This window comes from Telopea speciosissima, chromosome 3 (genome assembly GCF_018873765.1).
Source record: "Telopea speciosissima isolate NSW1024214 ecotype Mountain lineage chromosome 3, Tspe_v1, whole genome shotgun sequence".
NCBI classification, from domain to species: Eukaryota; Viridiplantae; Streptophyta; class Magnoliopsida; order Proteales; family Proteaceae; genus Telopea; species Telopea speciosissima.
Window position 1 is genome coordinate 62,220,833 of NC_057918.1, and position 18,327 is coordinate 62,239,159.

At 38.7% G+C, this 18,327-nt stretch overlaps 1 protein-coding gene and 1 pseudogene across 1 annotated transcript; both read left to right on the forward strand.

Annotated features, from left to right (window-relative positions):
• Positions 1–126: 126 nt before the first annotated feature.
• LOC122655387 (tRNA (guanine(26)-N(2))-dimethyltransferase) lies at positions 127–9,300 on the forward strand (the record flags this gene model as incomplete). Its single annotated transcript, XM_043849585.1, has 6 exons — positions 127–731; positions 7,333–7,533; positions 7,616–7,715; positions 8,098–8,328; positions 8,469–8,531; positions 8,923–9,300. Coding segments are annotated over 6 exons (1,305 nt in total), but the record flags the coding sequence as incomplete, so codon positions are not given.
• A 7,445-nt stretch (positions 9,301–16,745) lies between these two features.
• Positions 16,746–18,313, forward strand: LOC122655388 (annotated as a pseudogene).
• The last annotated feature ends 14 nt before the right edge of the window (positions 18,314–18,327 follow it).

Here is an 18,327-nt window from a genome sequence, read left to right on the forward strand (position 1 = left end):
TTTCGTACCCCAACCTCGCACTCACTCACTAGTTTCTTTTCTCAAACGCTCTCTCCCGCCATGACATCACCATCTTTGATTGCAGCAGCCTTATCCCTTCCACCCCTCTACTCCTGCACTCACTAATCCCCACCTCAAATTAATGTCTCTAACCCTAGAAAATCCTTCATTCGCTTCTTTTCCCTGCAAAGTGCGAGCTCACAAGTTTTTGTCCCAGAAACCAATGGAGATTCCAAATCGAAGCGTCTAACAGAAAGGGGTCTCGAATTCGAACCTGGCGGGTCTTTCTTCCGCCAAGAGAGCGCAATCGGCCGCGACCTCGGAATCCTCGCAGCCTCTGTTTACAAGAAATCGAAAGGTAGTCTTCGAGTTCTTGATGCGATGTGTGGATGTGGAATTCGGTCTCTTCGATATCTTGTTCAAGCAGAAGCTGATTTTGTTTGGGCCAACGATGCAAATGAAGAATACCGTAGGACCATTTTGTCGAACTTGTCTGGAGAAGTTAGGATTTTAGAAAGGGATCGGAGGAGATGGGTGGTGACTCATTTCGATGCGAATCGGGTTATGACGGAGTGCTTTCTTCAGAGGGATTTCTTTGATCTCATTGATATTGACTCGTTTGGAAGTGATTCTTCTTTCTTCCGGTCTGCTTTCGATTGCTTGAAGATCGATGGTTTGGTTTATGTTACTTCGACGGATGGGTACTCTTCAGGTGGTCATCGGCCCTACAAGTAAATTTTTTTGTTGCTTTTGCCCTCCATTTCCCTGCTTTTGTTTTCGTATTGAATTTGCTTGTGTAGCTTAGAAAACTTCTTCTATAACATCTCCCCCACCCCCAAAAAAAATAAAAAATAAAAAAAAATCTTATATCCAAACAGGCATGTTTCTTATCAGTGGTGATGAACAATCAAAAGGTTCCATACATTTTGATTGTCTTTCTTCTGAACCGTTGGACTCAAAATTATAAATTTTATTGGATTATGTGAAGTTTACAGTAGTTTAAATGCCAGTGTTTGATAGGGAAGAAGTAATTTGTACGCCTCATATATAGGTTCTGATGAAACTCTTGGTTGGTCTGAATGCATAAAGGGTATAGGTAGCAGGCTGTCAGCCCAGTTTCCTACTGGAAAATCTTGAACATATTGGAAAAGACTTGTCCCTATCTTAAACTTCTCTAATAATGTTTGCCCCATTTCATCAGAATGGGGAAATTCTCTTATATAACTGCCTTTTATTCTCAACAACTCAGCCTTTTCCCAACTGAATGGGGTTGGCTACATGGATCCTTGCCCTCTTAAGGTCATTTAAGGTCTGCCTCTCGTTCTTTTAGTTCCTTCAATCTGAATCAAATCACTCCTTTGTATTGGAGCATCTAACAGCTTCTGTTGAACATGGTCATGTCACCTCAAATGACTTTCTCGTAGTTATTATAGCTATGAATATCACCTTTATTTTTGTAAATAGGAACCACAATGCTTCTCCTCCATTCATATGACATTTTCCTTGTGCTCATCATCTTATTAAACAGCTTGGTTATCCAAGATAAACCATAGATTCCTAAGCTCTTCCACACTTCTATTGGGACCTCATCTGGGCCTGGTGCCTTGCCTACTTTCATCCTCCTTAAAGCTTCTTTTACTTCAGACATCTTAATTTTTTCGCATATATCTACGACATGTGTCTTAATGGATAATGCAGTCTTTCAAGACAATATTATTTGAAATGTCTTCATTTAGGTTGTAGAAATAATCTTTCCATCTCTCCTTAATGTTCTCGTCCGTTATTAGTACTTTACTGCCATCACTTTTAATACATCTAACATGTTCTTGATCTCTACTCTTCTTTCCCCTCATTTTAGCTATCTTGTAGTTAACTTTTTCCCCTTTGTGCTCAGATTGTGATGCAGATTTATTTCCAAACGGGGCTTCTTTGCTTAGGAATAAGTTTAGGGTTGGGTTATATACATGTTGGACCTTTGATCCCATGGGTTTATAATATAATAGACCACTTTTATGGGCCTAAAGTATGGGTAATTAGGTTGCATACGAGATTAGTTAGTAGTTAAATAGTCATGTGATTACTTAAGTGGTCACATGACCCTTTTTGTATTTGAATTAAGTGGTCACCTAGAGAGAATCGGGTAGCTAGTTTAAGTAGTCATGTGACCACTTTAATAAGTCACATGACCTTTTTTATTCATTGTATTTGTAATAGAGTCGACTAAGAGCTTTTAGACTCTTAGGCTGATTAGGACAGCAGGCCTTTTGGCCATTAAAAATAATAAAATCGTGGGGACTCTCTTCAGACCTCACAATTTTGAAAAATTTTCTGCTCAAGACTGCTGCTGCAACTTGTCTTCTCCAAAGGAGATTGTCTTGTGTCTAATAAAGGCTGGAGGGATTAGTGTTTGATCCAATCGACACCTTGCAGTGTGAAGCCCGGGTGGTTCGTAGAAGCTCTCTTCAAGTTTTAGTTCAAGTTCTGATTTTTTTTCTTCAAGTTTTCATCTTCAAACAAGCTGCTGCCAAGGGATCTCTGCAACAACAACGAGTTTGAATCATCCCATCCCCTACAATTCTTTTTCTAATCCTCTCACAGCCCAACCCTAAGATTTCCCCTTTTTGTTTTCAATCTTCCCAAGACCTAAACACTGTGCAGACCATTCCAGCCAGCCACGAAACCCCACATTTGGATCGAATACTCTCCTGCCCCCTTGGAGAAATCGATCCAAGTTGCAGTCCATTCCTCCCAATAAAACCCTAGCAAATCTTTCTCCATTAGTTTTCCCAAAACCCTAAACATCACCCAGCCATATTTAACCATCAATTCTGTCCCATCTTTGGATCGACCTCTCCCCTCACCTATTGGGAAATTCGATCCAAACCTGGTTAATGCAAGAGTCGACCTCGAACCAGTGCAAAACCAGTGAGAGATCGATTGCAGCCAGGATCAACACGATAAGGATCTATAATGGTGTGCAACAGAAGCAAACCTTGAAGATGATTGGGAATTGAATTTGGTCTTCAAAGGTTATCTTCACAATAGTTTATTGCAGTCACAGAAACAGCACAGTAGTGTATGTTGAACAAGAAAAGAAGAAGAAATAAAGAAGAGAAGGGGGGCGGGGTTTTAGAATGGCTCTCTCAGCCTCGGTCTCTCACCCACAGCTATCCCAACTGTTGAAACAAGGAATTTCTCCCATAACCGATGGCAAGCTTGGACACAAATTCTATTCTCCAAATCTGATCCTTCCTTACAATAGGGGGCCTATTAATAGCTTAGGCCAGCTTACAAAGTAGAAGGTAGAAATTAGAAATTTCCTAAAACCAAAATAGAAGTTTGGAAAATAGCAACTAGCTGAAAATAGAAACTAACTAGAATTAGAAACTACTAAGGCTTTATATATCAGCCTTCTAAAACAAAAGGAAGGACACTAAAATAGAAACTAAATAAATTAGAAACTATTAGGCAGCAATAAAATCTGTTTTGTCTTGCTATCTTCAGTGGGGCCCACAGAAATCTCAATTATTTGTTTGGACTGACTTCTGCATTCAAGGCTAATGGACCCATAATACTGTTCACGTGAACAGTAGTTCGGATACTGTTCGTGTGAACAGTATCCTTTTTTTTTGTTTTTGGGGGAAGTAGTTCGGGCTGCTTAGGTGACGACGCTCCATCGAACCAACAAAAAATTGTCACATCATCAGACCAGGTTGCCTCTCACAGCAGTCGCATCCCACAACCTTGCCGGGCTTGTTTTGGGGCTTGTTCCTGTAGGTACATATGGACTGATGATCTACCTCACTGGTCCTCATCTGACCATCCTAACCCTAAAACATCAATTTCCCTCTTTTCAAAAACCCAAACCCTAAACCTAACATTGATACCGATTCATTCTAGCATACTTCCCACCATTAAAACTTAACGTAACCTTCACTAGAAGACTCCCCTACATCAACTTAGTATAACCCTACCATCAAACCCTAGGTTCCATTAAACCCTAACCCTAATTTGACAAAAAAATCCCTATTTTTGGCCTACTTGAATTACTGTTCATAACAGATCTTGGTTATTTGGCTCCTAGTTTGACTTTTCAAACCTAGGACTACATTAGATTGTTATAAAGATCTTCATATTTCTTCGCTCTTGTTTTCCCACAATCTTCTTAGCTTCATTCTTGGCAAATTTATACTTTTTTAGATACCCTACATCCTTAGTCCTTTGTCATGTCTTAAAACTAGCTTTCTTAGTCTTAATCTTGATGGCTGCTTGAACCTCATCATCAGTCTCCCCTAGAGGAATGATGTTTTCCTTTTGATTCTCTGAAGACATCTTTAACAACCTTCTTAATACAAGTAGTCATCTTGTTCCACATTGTTTTAGTGTCTCCCTCAAAATCCCACTTTCCTTATTTGATCACTTTATCAGTAAATGATATCAAGTTATCTCCTTTTAAGCTCCACCACCTATCCTAGGGCAAATAAACCCACCTTTCTTACGATACACGTAGTGAGGCACATATCCATGACCACTAATCTATTGTGTGTGGTTAGGCTCTCTCCTAGTGTAACCTTATAGTCCTTACATAACAATCTATTGGTCCTTCTAGTTAGGAAGAAACCTATTTGGCTGTTGTGATGCCCACTTTTGAAGGTAACTAATGCTCCTCTTTCTTTTTAAAGTAAGTGTTTACAATGGATAAATCATAAGCCACAACAAAATCTAAAACTGAGATCCCTCCTCATTTCTCTCCAAAATCATATCTTCCATGTACACCTTCATAGCTTCTACGATCTCCCAACATGTCCATTCAGATCACCTCCTATGATAATCTTTTCTCCTTGACTAAAACCTTACACTATTCCATTTATGTGTTCCCAAATGTAACTTACTATTTTCATCCAATCCTTCTTGGGTTGTGTAAGCGCTAATTATATTGACAACCTTTTTCTCCAACACAAGCTTTGTGGATATAAGCCTATCTTCAAATCTTTTAACTCCCACCACGTCATTTTTAATCATTTATCCACTACTATGCCCACTCCACTTCTATTACTTTTATCTTCTGTATACCAAGTTTGAAGTCGTCCAACTCCTTAGCTTTTTTACCCTTCTATCTGATCTCTTGAATGCAAGCTATGTTAATCCTCCTTTCCTCATAATGTTTCTCAATTCTAGACTCTTATCCGTTAAAGATCTAATGTTCTAAGATGCTAATCTAATCCTATGCTTTTATTCATTCCATCTATTTGTGGAGCCTATGTGAAATGTAAAATGTGCTATAGGACCTTCTTTTATTTGTTGATAATTAAAAAGGGGAAAAGGAAATAGTTGCTCATATTGAATGTAAATGTAACACATCTTCTGTGGCAAGATTTTTTTCTACTCGGGGGGGGGGGGTTCTTTTCTTGGAGAACATGTTTGTTCTTAGGGTAAATTACATGGCGACCCCCTGAGGTTTGCCCTAAATACAGTGTGACCCCTTGTGTTTCCAAAATATACACCCGGCACCTTTAAGTGGACTGTGTTAAGTATAAAATTTAAATGGCAATTTTGCCCTTCAAATAACCATATTTTAATTTTTTATTTTTCTTACATCAAAAGTGGGACCCACCACTATTTCTTCCTCTTCTTCAACCACCGCCCCACCACCGCTGCAACCGCCAACCACCCTACTATTGTGTCTACCATCCTCTGCCCTCCAGTAACCCCATATGAATGGGAAATTTGTGGCCATTTCTCCCTGGAGAAAGCCACCCTCTTGCACGTTTAACCCCTTTATTTTTGCTTCAGTTCTGTTTTAGTGAGTCTAGGGCACCCTGTTTCTTTGGGGTTCCATGGAATGGTGCAAGCTTGGTTATGCTTGCTCCTGCATTGTAAAGATTATCAGAGCAATCATCAAAGAGCAATAATTTCAACCAAACAGAAGCAATGGGCGATCAAAACTGTAGAACACTATTTTCCAACTCATCGCTGAGAAACCCTGACACCTAGCCAAATAGAATTAACTGTGTAAAGGAGGGGGGAGCTTGTATGTATTGTATTGATGTGCATCCACTCGAAGTCTACATTCCATCTTAGCAAGCCCAGGCAGAGGAAAAACCCCAACCACGAACAACAAGAAGAATATTCAATAAGTTGAAAGCACCAGAAATCTCCATTGAAGAACAAAAATTGCAATATCAGGAGCTGCAAAAGAGATGCCTCTCTCCACCTATATGTGGTCATGCACATGTAAGATAAACCTTGAAGCAACCTAAATTTATAACTTCTAAGCAACCCAAGGAAGCAGAACAATAATAGATAATAGAAAACGAACAAAATTCTCCACAGACCAGAAGAATACTCAATTCAGGTCGTCGGTAATGGACCTGAAGATGGCCTGAGGCAGATCGCCAGAACCCAAAACCCTGATTCGAGTAGCAGGGGAAGGGGGTGTGAAGTTTGGGCTGCCCTATGGGCAAAATGGTAAGCTCACACCCCATTAAGGGTATATTTGTCATTTTAAGGCATCAATGGCCAACACGTCAGCAACTAATGGAAATACTCTAACGGAGTGGGGCTGAGTGTAACAAGTACCCTAAACTCAGGGGGTCGGAGTGTATATTTTGGAAACACAGGTGGTCGCACTGTATTTAGGGCAAACCTCAGGGGGTCGCCGTGTAATTTGCTAATTTACCCTTGTTCGTATTGTATTCTATGCTTTGTAATTTCTCTTTCTTATCAATTGTTTGTATCTGTTACTTGTCCAAAAAAAATCATTGATGCAATAGATTTTCTATTTGGATGATTATCCTACCCTGCCCAGCCACACTACCTTAGGCTTGACAGAAATCAAATTTCTCCTTGATGTTGGCTCTGTTTCTCCCTTCAAAACCTACTTCAATCCCTATATGAGGAGACCATGTAATCCTAATTTCTACCACTCCATTTTTTTTTTGTTATTTTTTTGCCTCTTTCCCAGTTTATTTTTTGCTTACAGTCATCACAAGGTTTAGTCGTTCATATTGATTAGGAATTTAGGATCAATCACCTGATCCTACAATAAGCAGACACTAAAATGGGGAAGGGGCACAAATAACAAGCATAGAATTTGAATGTGATAGTTTGACATACTTTATTAACCAAAATACCTCACAGATTTTTCGATATAAACATTACTTATCCAAAAAAAAAAAGAAAAAGAAAGAAATAAATCACTGATTGAAGGGGAAAAAATATCTCATTGATAAGGACATGAATATTTCCCTACTGGCCTTTGAAATTTATTATTTCTGTGTACTTCCTGCTGAGGCATTCATAATTCTTTTTCTCTTTCCTTCTTCCTTCTAGTTCACTAACTTCGTATGGAGCATACATTCGCCCTATGCCGTATTCGAATGAGATTGGTTTACGAATGCTTATAGGTGGGGTACTACGAGATGCTGCGGTCTTGGGGTACCGTGTTTCACCACTTTTCTCTTACTATTCCTACCATGGACCTGTTTTCAGAGTCATGCTCCGAGTAAACCGTGGAAGACTTCCTGAAAACAGGTAGGACCTGTCATGTGTGTCTGGGTCTCTGCAGATGGTTATATTCATGGTAATGTCAAATGATGCTTTTCTATTTTGACAGGCATTATGGTTTCATCAGCTACTGCACTCGATGTGGGAATTCACAATCTTGTTCATGGGATGCACTTGGGCATCTTTCTTGTCCATGCAGTAATGGAGAGGTTTGGTTTTTGCCTGTTTTTGTTTTGTAGAAGTGAAGTCTTAAGTATAATGACTTGACGGAAAAGGGTATAAGTCTGACATACGGGGATCACATTTGGGGAATCAGAGACAAGGTGTTATAAACTTCCTGAATCTTTTATAGTGTGATCATTTATTTTCCATTTTTTGGGATTAGTCAAATTGTGGATGCTAAAATTTGTTACATGAGAAATACAATGTGTCAGTTAGCTTTCGGACATTTGTAGTGGGTGATTGTATGCTGTCATGCTATATAGCAGTATTTAACTTGTTATACAAATCTTGTTCCTCCTACAAAAATAAATTCTCTCTGAAAATTATGTGTCTACTTAGATGGTTATTTAAATTGTTACACATCTTCAGGTTTCTCCTGCTCTGGTTGTATCTGGCCCGCTTTGGACTGGACCTCTTCATAATGGTGACTATGTGACTGAAATGTTAAACTTAGCTGGGCAGTGGAAATGGACAAGTGGTAGAGGCACAAATTTTTCTACAGAAAAAAAAGGCAGAGGCACAGATTTGGAGAAGCTTTTGAAACAGATGATCGATGAAAGTGATCCCAAATTACCATTTGGATTCATCAAACTTGATGAGGTATTTATGCCGTTTCATCCTTCCCTTGTTCTATAACATATTAACATGCATATAGCTAATTTGTTGCTATTACTGTATTATGTGGTTGTTATATTATATGATTTTTTGATGTACGTACTTCCTTATCCTCAATGTTGTAGATTGGACGTCGTGCTAAAATGAACACTCCATCTCTCAGCACCTTGATGAGTGCACTGCAGAAGGTATCCCTTCCTAACCCCTTAGCAAATATAAGAACACCCTTGTGTTGTTAAAGAGCATAGCAAATCTGATACTATTATTGAAAAAATTAATTAATTGATTCAAAGGACAATAGTTTTCAGAATGTTTTCGTCTGTAGTTCTTAGCTTGACATTGTGGTAAAATTGGGTTTGAAGTTGGGCAGAGGAAAGCTAATCAATGTTTGCTGCTCTTGGCGTGCGAAATGTTCATAAACTTGGTTGCCAGATTAAATTTGCTAGTTTTGGCATATGCTGCACCTGCCCCCATTGCATTTATTTTATTCAATTTTAGTCTTTGAGCTTCACCATTTTCAGAGTCAAATTGCACAGATACAACTCGGATGATTTTATTATGGCCCTTATTTTGTTGTAGGAGGGATATGCTGTTAGCAGGTCACACATTGCCCCTAGTTCTATCAAGACTAATTGTCCCATGACAATGTGCATTCAAATAGCAAGAGAACTTCAAAATGGATGAATGGGTTTGAGTCTGCATGTCAAATATTGATTGAAGCAAAACAGTTCCAGTCTTTGCCGACTGCCTAATGCATTTGTTGCAGAACAACCACCTTGTGTAAAGCCCCCATGAAACAAAGTGCGCTGTTCTAAGAAGACTACTTTGGCTCAACAGGTTTTGAGGATTGGAGACCCGAAGCTCGAGATGGGTTGGACATCTGATCCTTCTCTTATGTCTCATTTACCAGAACACCCAACATCCCTCCATTGCCCCCCCCTCCTGAGAGAGAGAGAGAGAGAGAGAGAGAGAGAGAGAGCTACTGATTCGCAATGTCTCTAACATTTTATTGCTCCTCTGTATATTAGGAGTTCATCCGTTAACCATTCAATGCGCGGTTTTATTGGAAGTCATACGATACATGGTTGCTGCATCTTCAACTGTGGTGTGGGTGTTTAGGAAACATCAGTAATGATCAATTGTGTTAGGGGTGGCAATACCCAACCCAACATGAATACAACTTGATTGATGTAAATTTGATTCAACAAAAATGTCACAAGACATGGAAATCAATAGGTTGGATTAGGGTTGGGGTTGTGTGACATGCTTGACCCATTCGACACAGACAAGTTTCAGTTATAAATATATATTATCCATATGTAACATTGATGAAATGTACTTCACCAAAAAAAAACAGAAAAAGAATTGCTGCTTGTATAACTTGATGTTCCAATTTATGTATTTCTGTACTTTAAGCTTGAAAATTAAGTCCTTTTTTTTTGAGTTATTTTTATATCTAAAACTCAAGGCAAATTTTATGGGTTCTAACATCATTCAATGACCAAAAATTGTAATATTAACATGGTTTATGGTAGGTTGACACAAGCATAAAAGGATAATAAATGGCTTGACATATGATTGGAATACATTTTGACACTACTAAGAATTGACTCACGGTTAGTGTTGAGGCCAACTTTGACGACTCAGAATTGACATTGACATAAACTCGAAAGTTTGGGTTGAGGCAAATTTTGCGTAATAAAAATATGGGAGAAAGTTCTTTATCCGAGATTGTGGCCTATGCCAGCACTTCCATGAGTCTAGCCCTCTCCTCATTTGAAAAGACACCTTTGCCCCCTTATTTTGAGGAGGAGAGAGATAGACACATGGGAGTGCTGACGTAGGCCACACTCCCAGTCCCGGACAGAAAACTACTTCCCTAAAAATATTTTATTAACAATAACAAGGGAACAACGTCCCACAAGTGCATAGATACAATTGAAGGGTAATAAACCCAGGTGCATGAAGGTTCCAAAAAAGCAGAATGTTGAGTGATCGCTCTAGTAGAAGCTAAAAAATCCATTACAAAGTTGCCCTCATTGAAAATATGACGAATCACAACTTGTTCAAAACAAGAACAAAGAGATATGCAATCCTTGATTATATGGGCAAGTCTCCAAGGGATAGATGAATAGGAGCGATTAAGAATATTAACAATCATCAAACTATATATATATTTTTTTGGTAAAAATCAAACTATTACTCTCTATCCATAAATTGGAGAATCTTAGATAGATAGCATAAAATAGAGCTTGTTGGAGAGCTAAAGCCTTTGCAATTCCTGCAAAAGATTGTCCAATCCCCTTACTAAAACAACATAAAAAGCAACCATACTCATCTCCATATCCCTTCAATGGCAACAAGTTGTAAGGGTATTGATGTAATATCCCTTCATATGTTCTAATATAATCCTACTTGTATTAAAGCTCAGGCTGTGAGGGGTAATCTAGTAATTAATCCATCTGACCTAAACCCTAGTTTCCCTATAAATATTAGCTGGAGGCAGCAGCCTGGGTATTCCAAACTTGATACACAGGGTGTAATGTTGTAAACAACCTATTGCTTAAACCCTAAACCCTAACACAAGTCACCTGGATTTTCGATATATGCTCCATCCACATTGAATTTAACAAAGCTCTGTGGAGGGCGTTGCCATGTCACATATATAGTTTGTTGCCATTGAAGTTCCAAAGCAGAATTAGAGATAAAGTCGACAGCCAAATCATGAGAAAGTTTGATGATATATGTTGTTGGTCTATATATTTAGCAGAAGACATGACCAATATAAGCAATTGACAAATGCCACAATAGACTGGAGATCAGAGCTAGTTTGATATTGCCTTCTCGAGAAGAAAAGTTAATTGTTTGAAATAAAAGATTGCAACCCTTCTCTCATATCTCCAAAATGAGTAATCAGCTGAAAGCCACTTTGATTCCAAACTTGAGATGATAAATCACAATCTTTTAAGATATGATTATCATTTACGCCATTAAAGAGCATCGCTGACAAATTTATGGTCGGTTGAATCCCCATCTATTAATAAATCTAAAACTGTAACTCATCCATAAAAGAGTTTCCATAAGAAATGTTGTATCTTTGGAGTTGTGGGCAAATGCCAAATCTTCTACCAAATAGAGTTTGAGGGGGCATAATAATAGATAGAGTTAATCTGTAGGCTGAAGATACAGTAATTCTACCATTAGCAGTGCCAATCCATACATATCTATCTTAAATTTCTGAAATAGGAATAGAGATGGAAATAATTCTGAAAGCAATATCTAGAGGCCACCAGTGGAACACAATATCCACATTCCAAGAGTTTGTCTCTGGGATGATTAATTCAGCCATAGTAATTGATTGCGCATTTCTAGGTAATGGAAAAGGAGTTGAAATTAACTATTTGAACTCCTGGTATCCAATTATCAGACCAAGGATTAATTTTTTGATCGTTACACAACTATAAGAAGATACCTTTAAGAAGTAAATCCCTGACACTCATAATGGATTTTTAACCCCAAGAAACTCCTACGGGACATGTGGCATGAAGAAAATCTGTATTGGGAAAATATTTTGCCTTCATCTGTTTACCCCATAATGAAGTAGAAGGATTCAATAGAGACCACCCTTTCTTAGCTAGGAGGGCTTGATTGAGGGCTTGATTCATATAATGGGAAAGTTTGAGATTAAGACCTCCATTTTGTTTTGGCTGGCATATAAATAGTATTCCAACTTATTATTGGGAATAGTTTAGATTCCCCATTGGACCCGAAGAACTTCCTGCTAGAGGCATCAAGATCTTTAAGAACTGATGATGGCAGACGAAAGCAAGAGTTGTAATGGATAGATAATGCCGATAAAGTTGACTGAATTAAAACATGCTTCTCTGCCGAGCTAAGATACTTGGTCTTTTAGGTCTGTACCTTGCTAGTAACCCTCTAAAGTAGGGATTGGCAGTGTGATTTAGAAAATTTTCCACTCATATATGGAGTACCAAGATACACATCCATTTGTATTGGATAATTATCCATATATATGGAGTACCAAGATACACATCCATTTGTATATGTGGATACAATAATTATCCAATATATCAGTAAAAACATTGAGCTCCCTGGTTGTGGCATGACCAAATAAAATTAGATCATCGACGAAAGCCATGTGAGAAATAGCTTCTCCATTTCTAAAAATTTTCACCTCATGAATCCTCTTTTGATCCAAAGCAATAGTAAGATGAGAAGAGAGATTCAGCACATAGTACATACAAATAGGAAGAGAGAGGATCACCTTGCCTTAATCCTCTAGAAGGTTGAAAGTAGATCAATGGAAAGCCGTTAAGAAGAGCTGCCAATTGAGTACTCGTGACACAAAACATGATTTAATCAATCCATTTTAATTGGAAACCATAATTGGTTAATGCTTTATGAAGAAAGTTCCATTCCAATCTATCATAGCTTTATTCATGTCCCTCTTCTTTCTGTTTGATTTTGTGGAGCGGCTCATGACAAATCAGAATATTATCTTGAATATTTCTCCCTTCACAAATCCATTTTGATTAAATGAAACAACATGGTCCAAAATAGGTTAAAGGCAAGATACCAAAATACAAGATATAATTTTGAATCTGAAGTTACAAAAGCTGATCACACAATAATCTCCTATTACGGTGGGATATTCTACTTTAGGAATTAAAGCAATATATGTCTGATTCATGTGTCTAGCAAATGTATCAGATTAAAGAAATTTTGAATAGTAGAGATAATATCATTACCAATGATGGACCATACCTTTTGGCAAAATATCCCTGAGTATCTGTCTGGTTAAGGGGATTTAGTTGACAACATTTTCATCATAGTATTGAAGATTTCCTCCGCCAATAAAGGTTGCAATAGTTATCAGCTTCAGTGACTCGCCCTCTTATATGAGTAAAATAGTTATCATCAACATGACAAACTGATGTATAAATTTGCTGAAAGTTTGAAAAGATAGCTTTAGCCATAGAATCTCGATCAGTTAACACTAAACCTTCGTGATTAAGACTATGAATCTAATTACAGGCCCTTCTTCTGATAGTAGAGAGATGAACATATTTAGAGTTTCTATCTCCAAAATGAATCCATTCCTGTCTAGATTTCTAAAACCAGAGTATTTCCCGTTGATATATAACCCTCTTCAAGAGAGTTAAGTGGTATTGTTCTGAGCAAAACCGTTCGTCAATTCGAATAAGAGGTTCCACACTGTATAGAGAAGTTAAAAAGACCTTAGAGAATCCTCTTTTCTATGGATATCTCCAACCACAACCCAATTCCATCTTTTTAGCTTCCATTGGAGATTGAAATATTTTGAGTATAAGTAATGGGAAGGGGATCCTCTGATTGTAAACTCCCAAGAAGATTCTACTATTCCTGAAAGGATGGCGCTCTAGAATCCGTCAAGCTTCAAATCTGGAAGGCCTCGGAGCCTAAGGATTAGCCTCATCTGTAGATAATATCAATGCTCGATGATCAGAGGAAGCTACTAATACATTTGAATAACAGAAACATTGAGAAAGGATTTTTGCCATTCCACTGATACAAGGAAGAGATTCAATAGTGCTTCTATTCTGTTAGCTCCCCTTTGCTTGTTGTCCCATGTGAAAGGAAACTCCTAACTAGGAAAATCGATAGAGCAGACTGGTCTAGAAATTCCTTAAATGCTACTAGTTGATGAGGTTTTATGGGACAGCCTCCTCTTTTGCCTGCAATTGATAAATATGAATTCCAATCTCCTACTAGGATCCATGGAGTGGAGATAAAAGAATGAAGTTGCTTCAAAGATAACCATTGAGAAGCCCGCAATATAGGGCCACTGCTTAGATAAACAAAGGTAAATGTCCACCAGAGATTCTTATTGGGAATAAATACCTCAATTGAATGCATCATGAAGTAAGCCACAAGACATGAAGGTGAACTTCATTTCGCTATAATAGAAGTAAACCTCCTGCTCTATTCATTGCCGAGGAACAAATATAATGATCAAAAGTAGAACTTCTAGAAAAAGAATAGAAATTGGGATTATTCTTTATTTTTTGGAAAAAAAACAGAGAGGGGCGATGCTTGATAGCAAGTTGATGTATTTCCCACCCAATTGAAGGTCGGCCCAACCCTCTACAATTAAGGGCTAAATACTCCATGACAGAGAAAGATCCAACAAGGGGAGAAGCTGTAGCTACCCGAGCAATGGGTGAACTTCACCGCCTACTCTCTCATGCAGGCAAGGAGGTTATGCTAAAATCTGTTGTTTTCTCTCTGGCCAATTATGTAGACTCTCACTTCAAATTGCCAACATTATACCATAACCAACTCAAGCAGGCAACATCAAATTTCTATTAAGGAGATGATACAGATAAAAAGAAGATCCATAGGATTTCATGGCTTCGCCTCTTGTCAATCAAATGAGTGGGGGAGACTGGATTTTCGTGATCTGACCCTTCAAAATAAAGCTATTTTATCCAAAGTAGTGTGGCAGCTGTAGAAAGATCCTTTCTCCATGTGGGCTCAGTTTATGAAGGACGTCTATTTTCCTCATAGTAACTTTCTATAAGCAAAAATTGGCTCCAACCCATCTTAGGCGTGGCAAAGCATAATGGAATGGAGGCAAGTCCTTTAAGTAAGACTTTGATGGCAAATCGAGAAAGGAGATAAAGTGAGTATCTGACCTGCTAACTGGATGCCTAGTTCGCCCAACTTTAGGTTACAATATCCACCATTGGAGGATAATGCACCGACCTTGGTTTTTGCTCTAATCGATGAGAAAAATAGGTGTTGGTAAATGCATACTCTTGATCGTTTCTTCCGCCCAACCGATAAGACAGCAATTTTACAAATTAAGCTTGGCCTTTTCCCTAATGAATACCATCTGATATGAGGGGTTTCTAAGGAGAGAATCTACTCGGTCAAGAGCACATACCACATGTTGAGCAATCAATGGTTAGCTTCTGAACTTGAAAAGCCTTCAACCACATCTGCTTGTAGATGGCAGTGCATTCCTAGTACAGTTTGGAAGGCAATATGGGGTTCCGATACACTGTCAAAGATTAAAAGTTTTTTATGGCATTGTTGTATGGAGGCTTTAGCTACAACATCCGTTATACAGAGAAGGCAAACCACCAGTTGATACGCATAGCTTGTGTTGCGGTGCAGAGGAGGAGACGGCTGAATATATTTTATTTCAATGCCCTTTCACCAGATCAATATGGTATGGAAGTAATCTAACCCATAGAGTGGGGCAAAATTTACTAGTGCACCAATGGATACAAAGTTGGGAAACTTTCAACAACTTGGAGAAGAGAGTTGCTCGGGAAATTAAATCCCAAATCTCTTTCATATGTTGGTTTCTATGGATCGTACGTAATGATTTGATCTTCAAACGAAAAGCTCGATCACCTATGGAGGTTATTATTGATGCACAAAATGCTTTTTTTGAGTTTCAGTCATCCAAATCTGTAACACAACATTCCAATGCTACATCTATAGGCTGTCTTACTTTTGTATGGACTCTCCCACCAAATGGAAGTTTTAAACTAAATTGTGATGCAGCATGGAATCCTAAAAAGAAGATGAGTAGATTGGGTTTCATCTTACGTGATCACGATGGAAGATAATGGGTAGTTGTATTAGATCCAATGACGTTCAACGATGTCCTAATTGGAGAGGCCATGGCTATTCGTCAAGGAATACAGGAGGCCATTTCAGAAGGAATATTCCAACTCATGGTGGAAAGTGATAATTAGGAGGTGATACAATGTCTCCAAGATGACAGGAAGTATCAGCGACTAGAATTCGACGTATTTTGACGGATATACACCACCTGGTTAATTTTTTTACTAGTGTTTTTTTTCTTCTATATTTATAAGGATGCTAATTCAATAGCATATTCCCTTGCTAGGAGAGCCCTATCTATTACGAATAGGATAGTTTGACCCAATTTCGATCCTTGTTTGTCTGCTAACGTTGTTTCAAACCTTAGGAGTGTAATATGTTCTTCTGAATAGGTTCCATTTCTACCAAAAAAAAATTCATCCAACTGATGTTCCCAAGGATCTCCTAGTGAGCGATTGAATTGGACGCCACCCCCTGTGCATTTTTAAAGTTCAATATTGACGCCTCTTGGAGCAGTTTGGGATGCAATTTTTTGCTTGGGAGTGTGGCCTAAGCTAGCACTCCCATGTCTCTATCTCTCTCCTCAAAACTAGAGGCCGAGGTGTCTTTTCATATGGGTAGGAGAGAGACTCCTGGGAGTGTTTTTTTCCCTAAAAAAGAAGGGAGGAGAGGGGCTTGCTATATTACCCAGAAATCAAGTGGGACAAGTGCTTATTGTGAAATCTAAACTAGCAATATTCAGTTCCATTTTGATGGGTGAAGCAATGGCTATGAGAAGCGGCATGCTAGAAGCAATTTCAGACAGTTTTGAGCGGCTTATGATGGAGATGGATTGTCTAAAACTTTGCTCTTATATCACAAGAACAATCACTAAGGTTCCTCCTATCTACACATGCCAACCTGTGATGGAAGACATTATCCATTTATCCTTGTACTTGATTGTAAGTTTTAGTATATTTCTAGGGAGATTTAACACATTAGCTGATTCACTGACTAGGAAGGTGTCGTTGATGACATGTGCGACAGTTTGGCCACAATCCACTCCATTGTTGATAGAGCCTTGTAATCTAACAACTACGAGTACTCCACTAGCAATGAATAAGTTGATTTCTACCAAAAAAAGAAGTTATCAAAGAACTAGCCTTGAGCCATGACCATAGGGGGCCAAGAGGTGGACTCTTCTTAGCTAAACATTTCAAATAGCTTTATGTCTACTCTTTCTTGTCACCATACCTATATCAATTCTCTAGCTAAACAATGGATCATATCCTACTTTGGCTGGGTCAAGACCTAATTGTTACATCAATAGCTAAGGTTTTATCTGAGTTTCTCCCTTCTTGACTTGTTGGCCCAGGCTCACCTCCACCCTTTGAGTATCTTCCTAACCTTGGCTGCAATTTTCACATTGATCCTCCACCTTCTCATCAACTACTTGCTTGTGATATACTTGAATATGGGGGGTGAGTGGTGTTGACCTAGGCTTAGCTTGCCCCTCCTTGAACTAGAATCTGGGATTGTTGGTGTATCTGATTCTATCGAGAAAAGAATTAAAGCTTTGGAGTGGAGCGTCATGATTGACCTCATGTTTTCAAGGTTGACGGCCTTTACTGGCTCTAGCAGCATCTAGTGCATTGTCCATGTACTAGTGGTGATGGTATGAACTCATGCAGGTTCTGTATAACACATTAGCTGGCTCTGGGATTGTCAACTCATGTGGTTCATGAGTTGGGGGGCAAACCAGCCTGCAAGAGCTCAATTGGCAACCATAATTGGGCTTTCTGTAGCAGTGGCATGCTTTCTCTCAGCTGTGGCCTTTACAAGTACTGCTGTGAGGAATGTATGGGGAAGGATGTTCACAGATGACAAACAGATCCTTGCATTAACATCCATTGCACTTCCCGTCTTAGGATTCTGCGAGCTTGGAAATGCACCCAACACAGCAGCCTAAGGGGTCTTGACTTTGTCTGCAGACTCTGCACAGCCCAAGGTTGGGGCAATCCTAGAACTTGTGAATTTTGGTTTCAAGATAGGCTTTCTGGAGCTGTGGTTTGGGATTGTGGCAGCAGAAGCTTCATGCGTGTGTATGATGTTGTATACATTGATCAGAACTGATTGGAAGCACCAAGCACAGAGAACACATAAGCTGACAAAGGTTGCAAGGGTACATTTGGATGATTTGGAAACCAGTTTGCTTCACTGGTATGTAGAAGTACCTAAGTTTCACATACTGTGCATATGCATACAAATATATCCCACAAGTTCTCGGCTTGAAAATTTAGCTGTTGTTAATCTTCTTAAATATGAAGGGAAAAGAAAATTCAAGCCTAATTGAGCACAATTTAATCG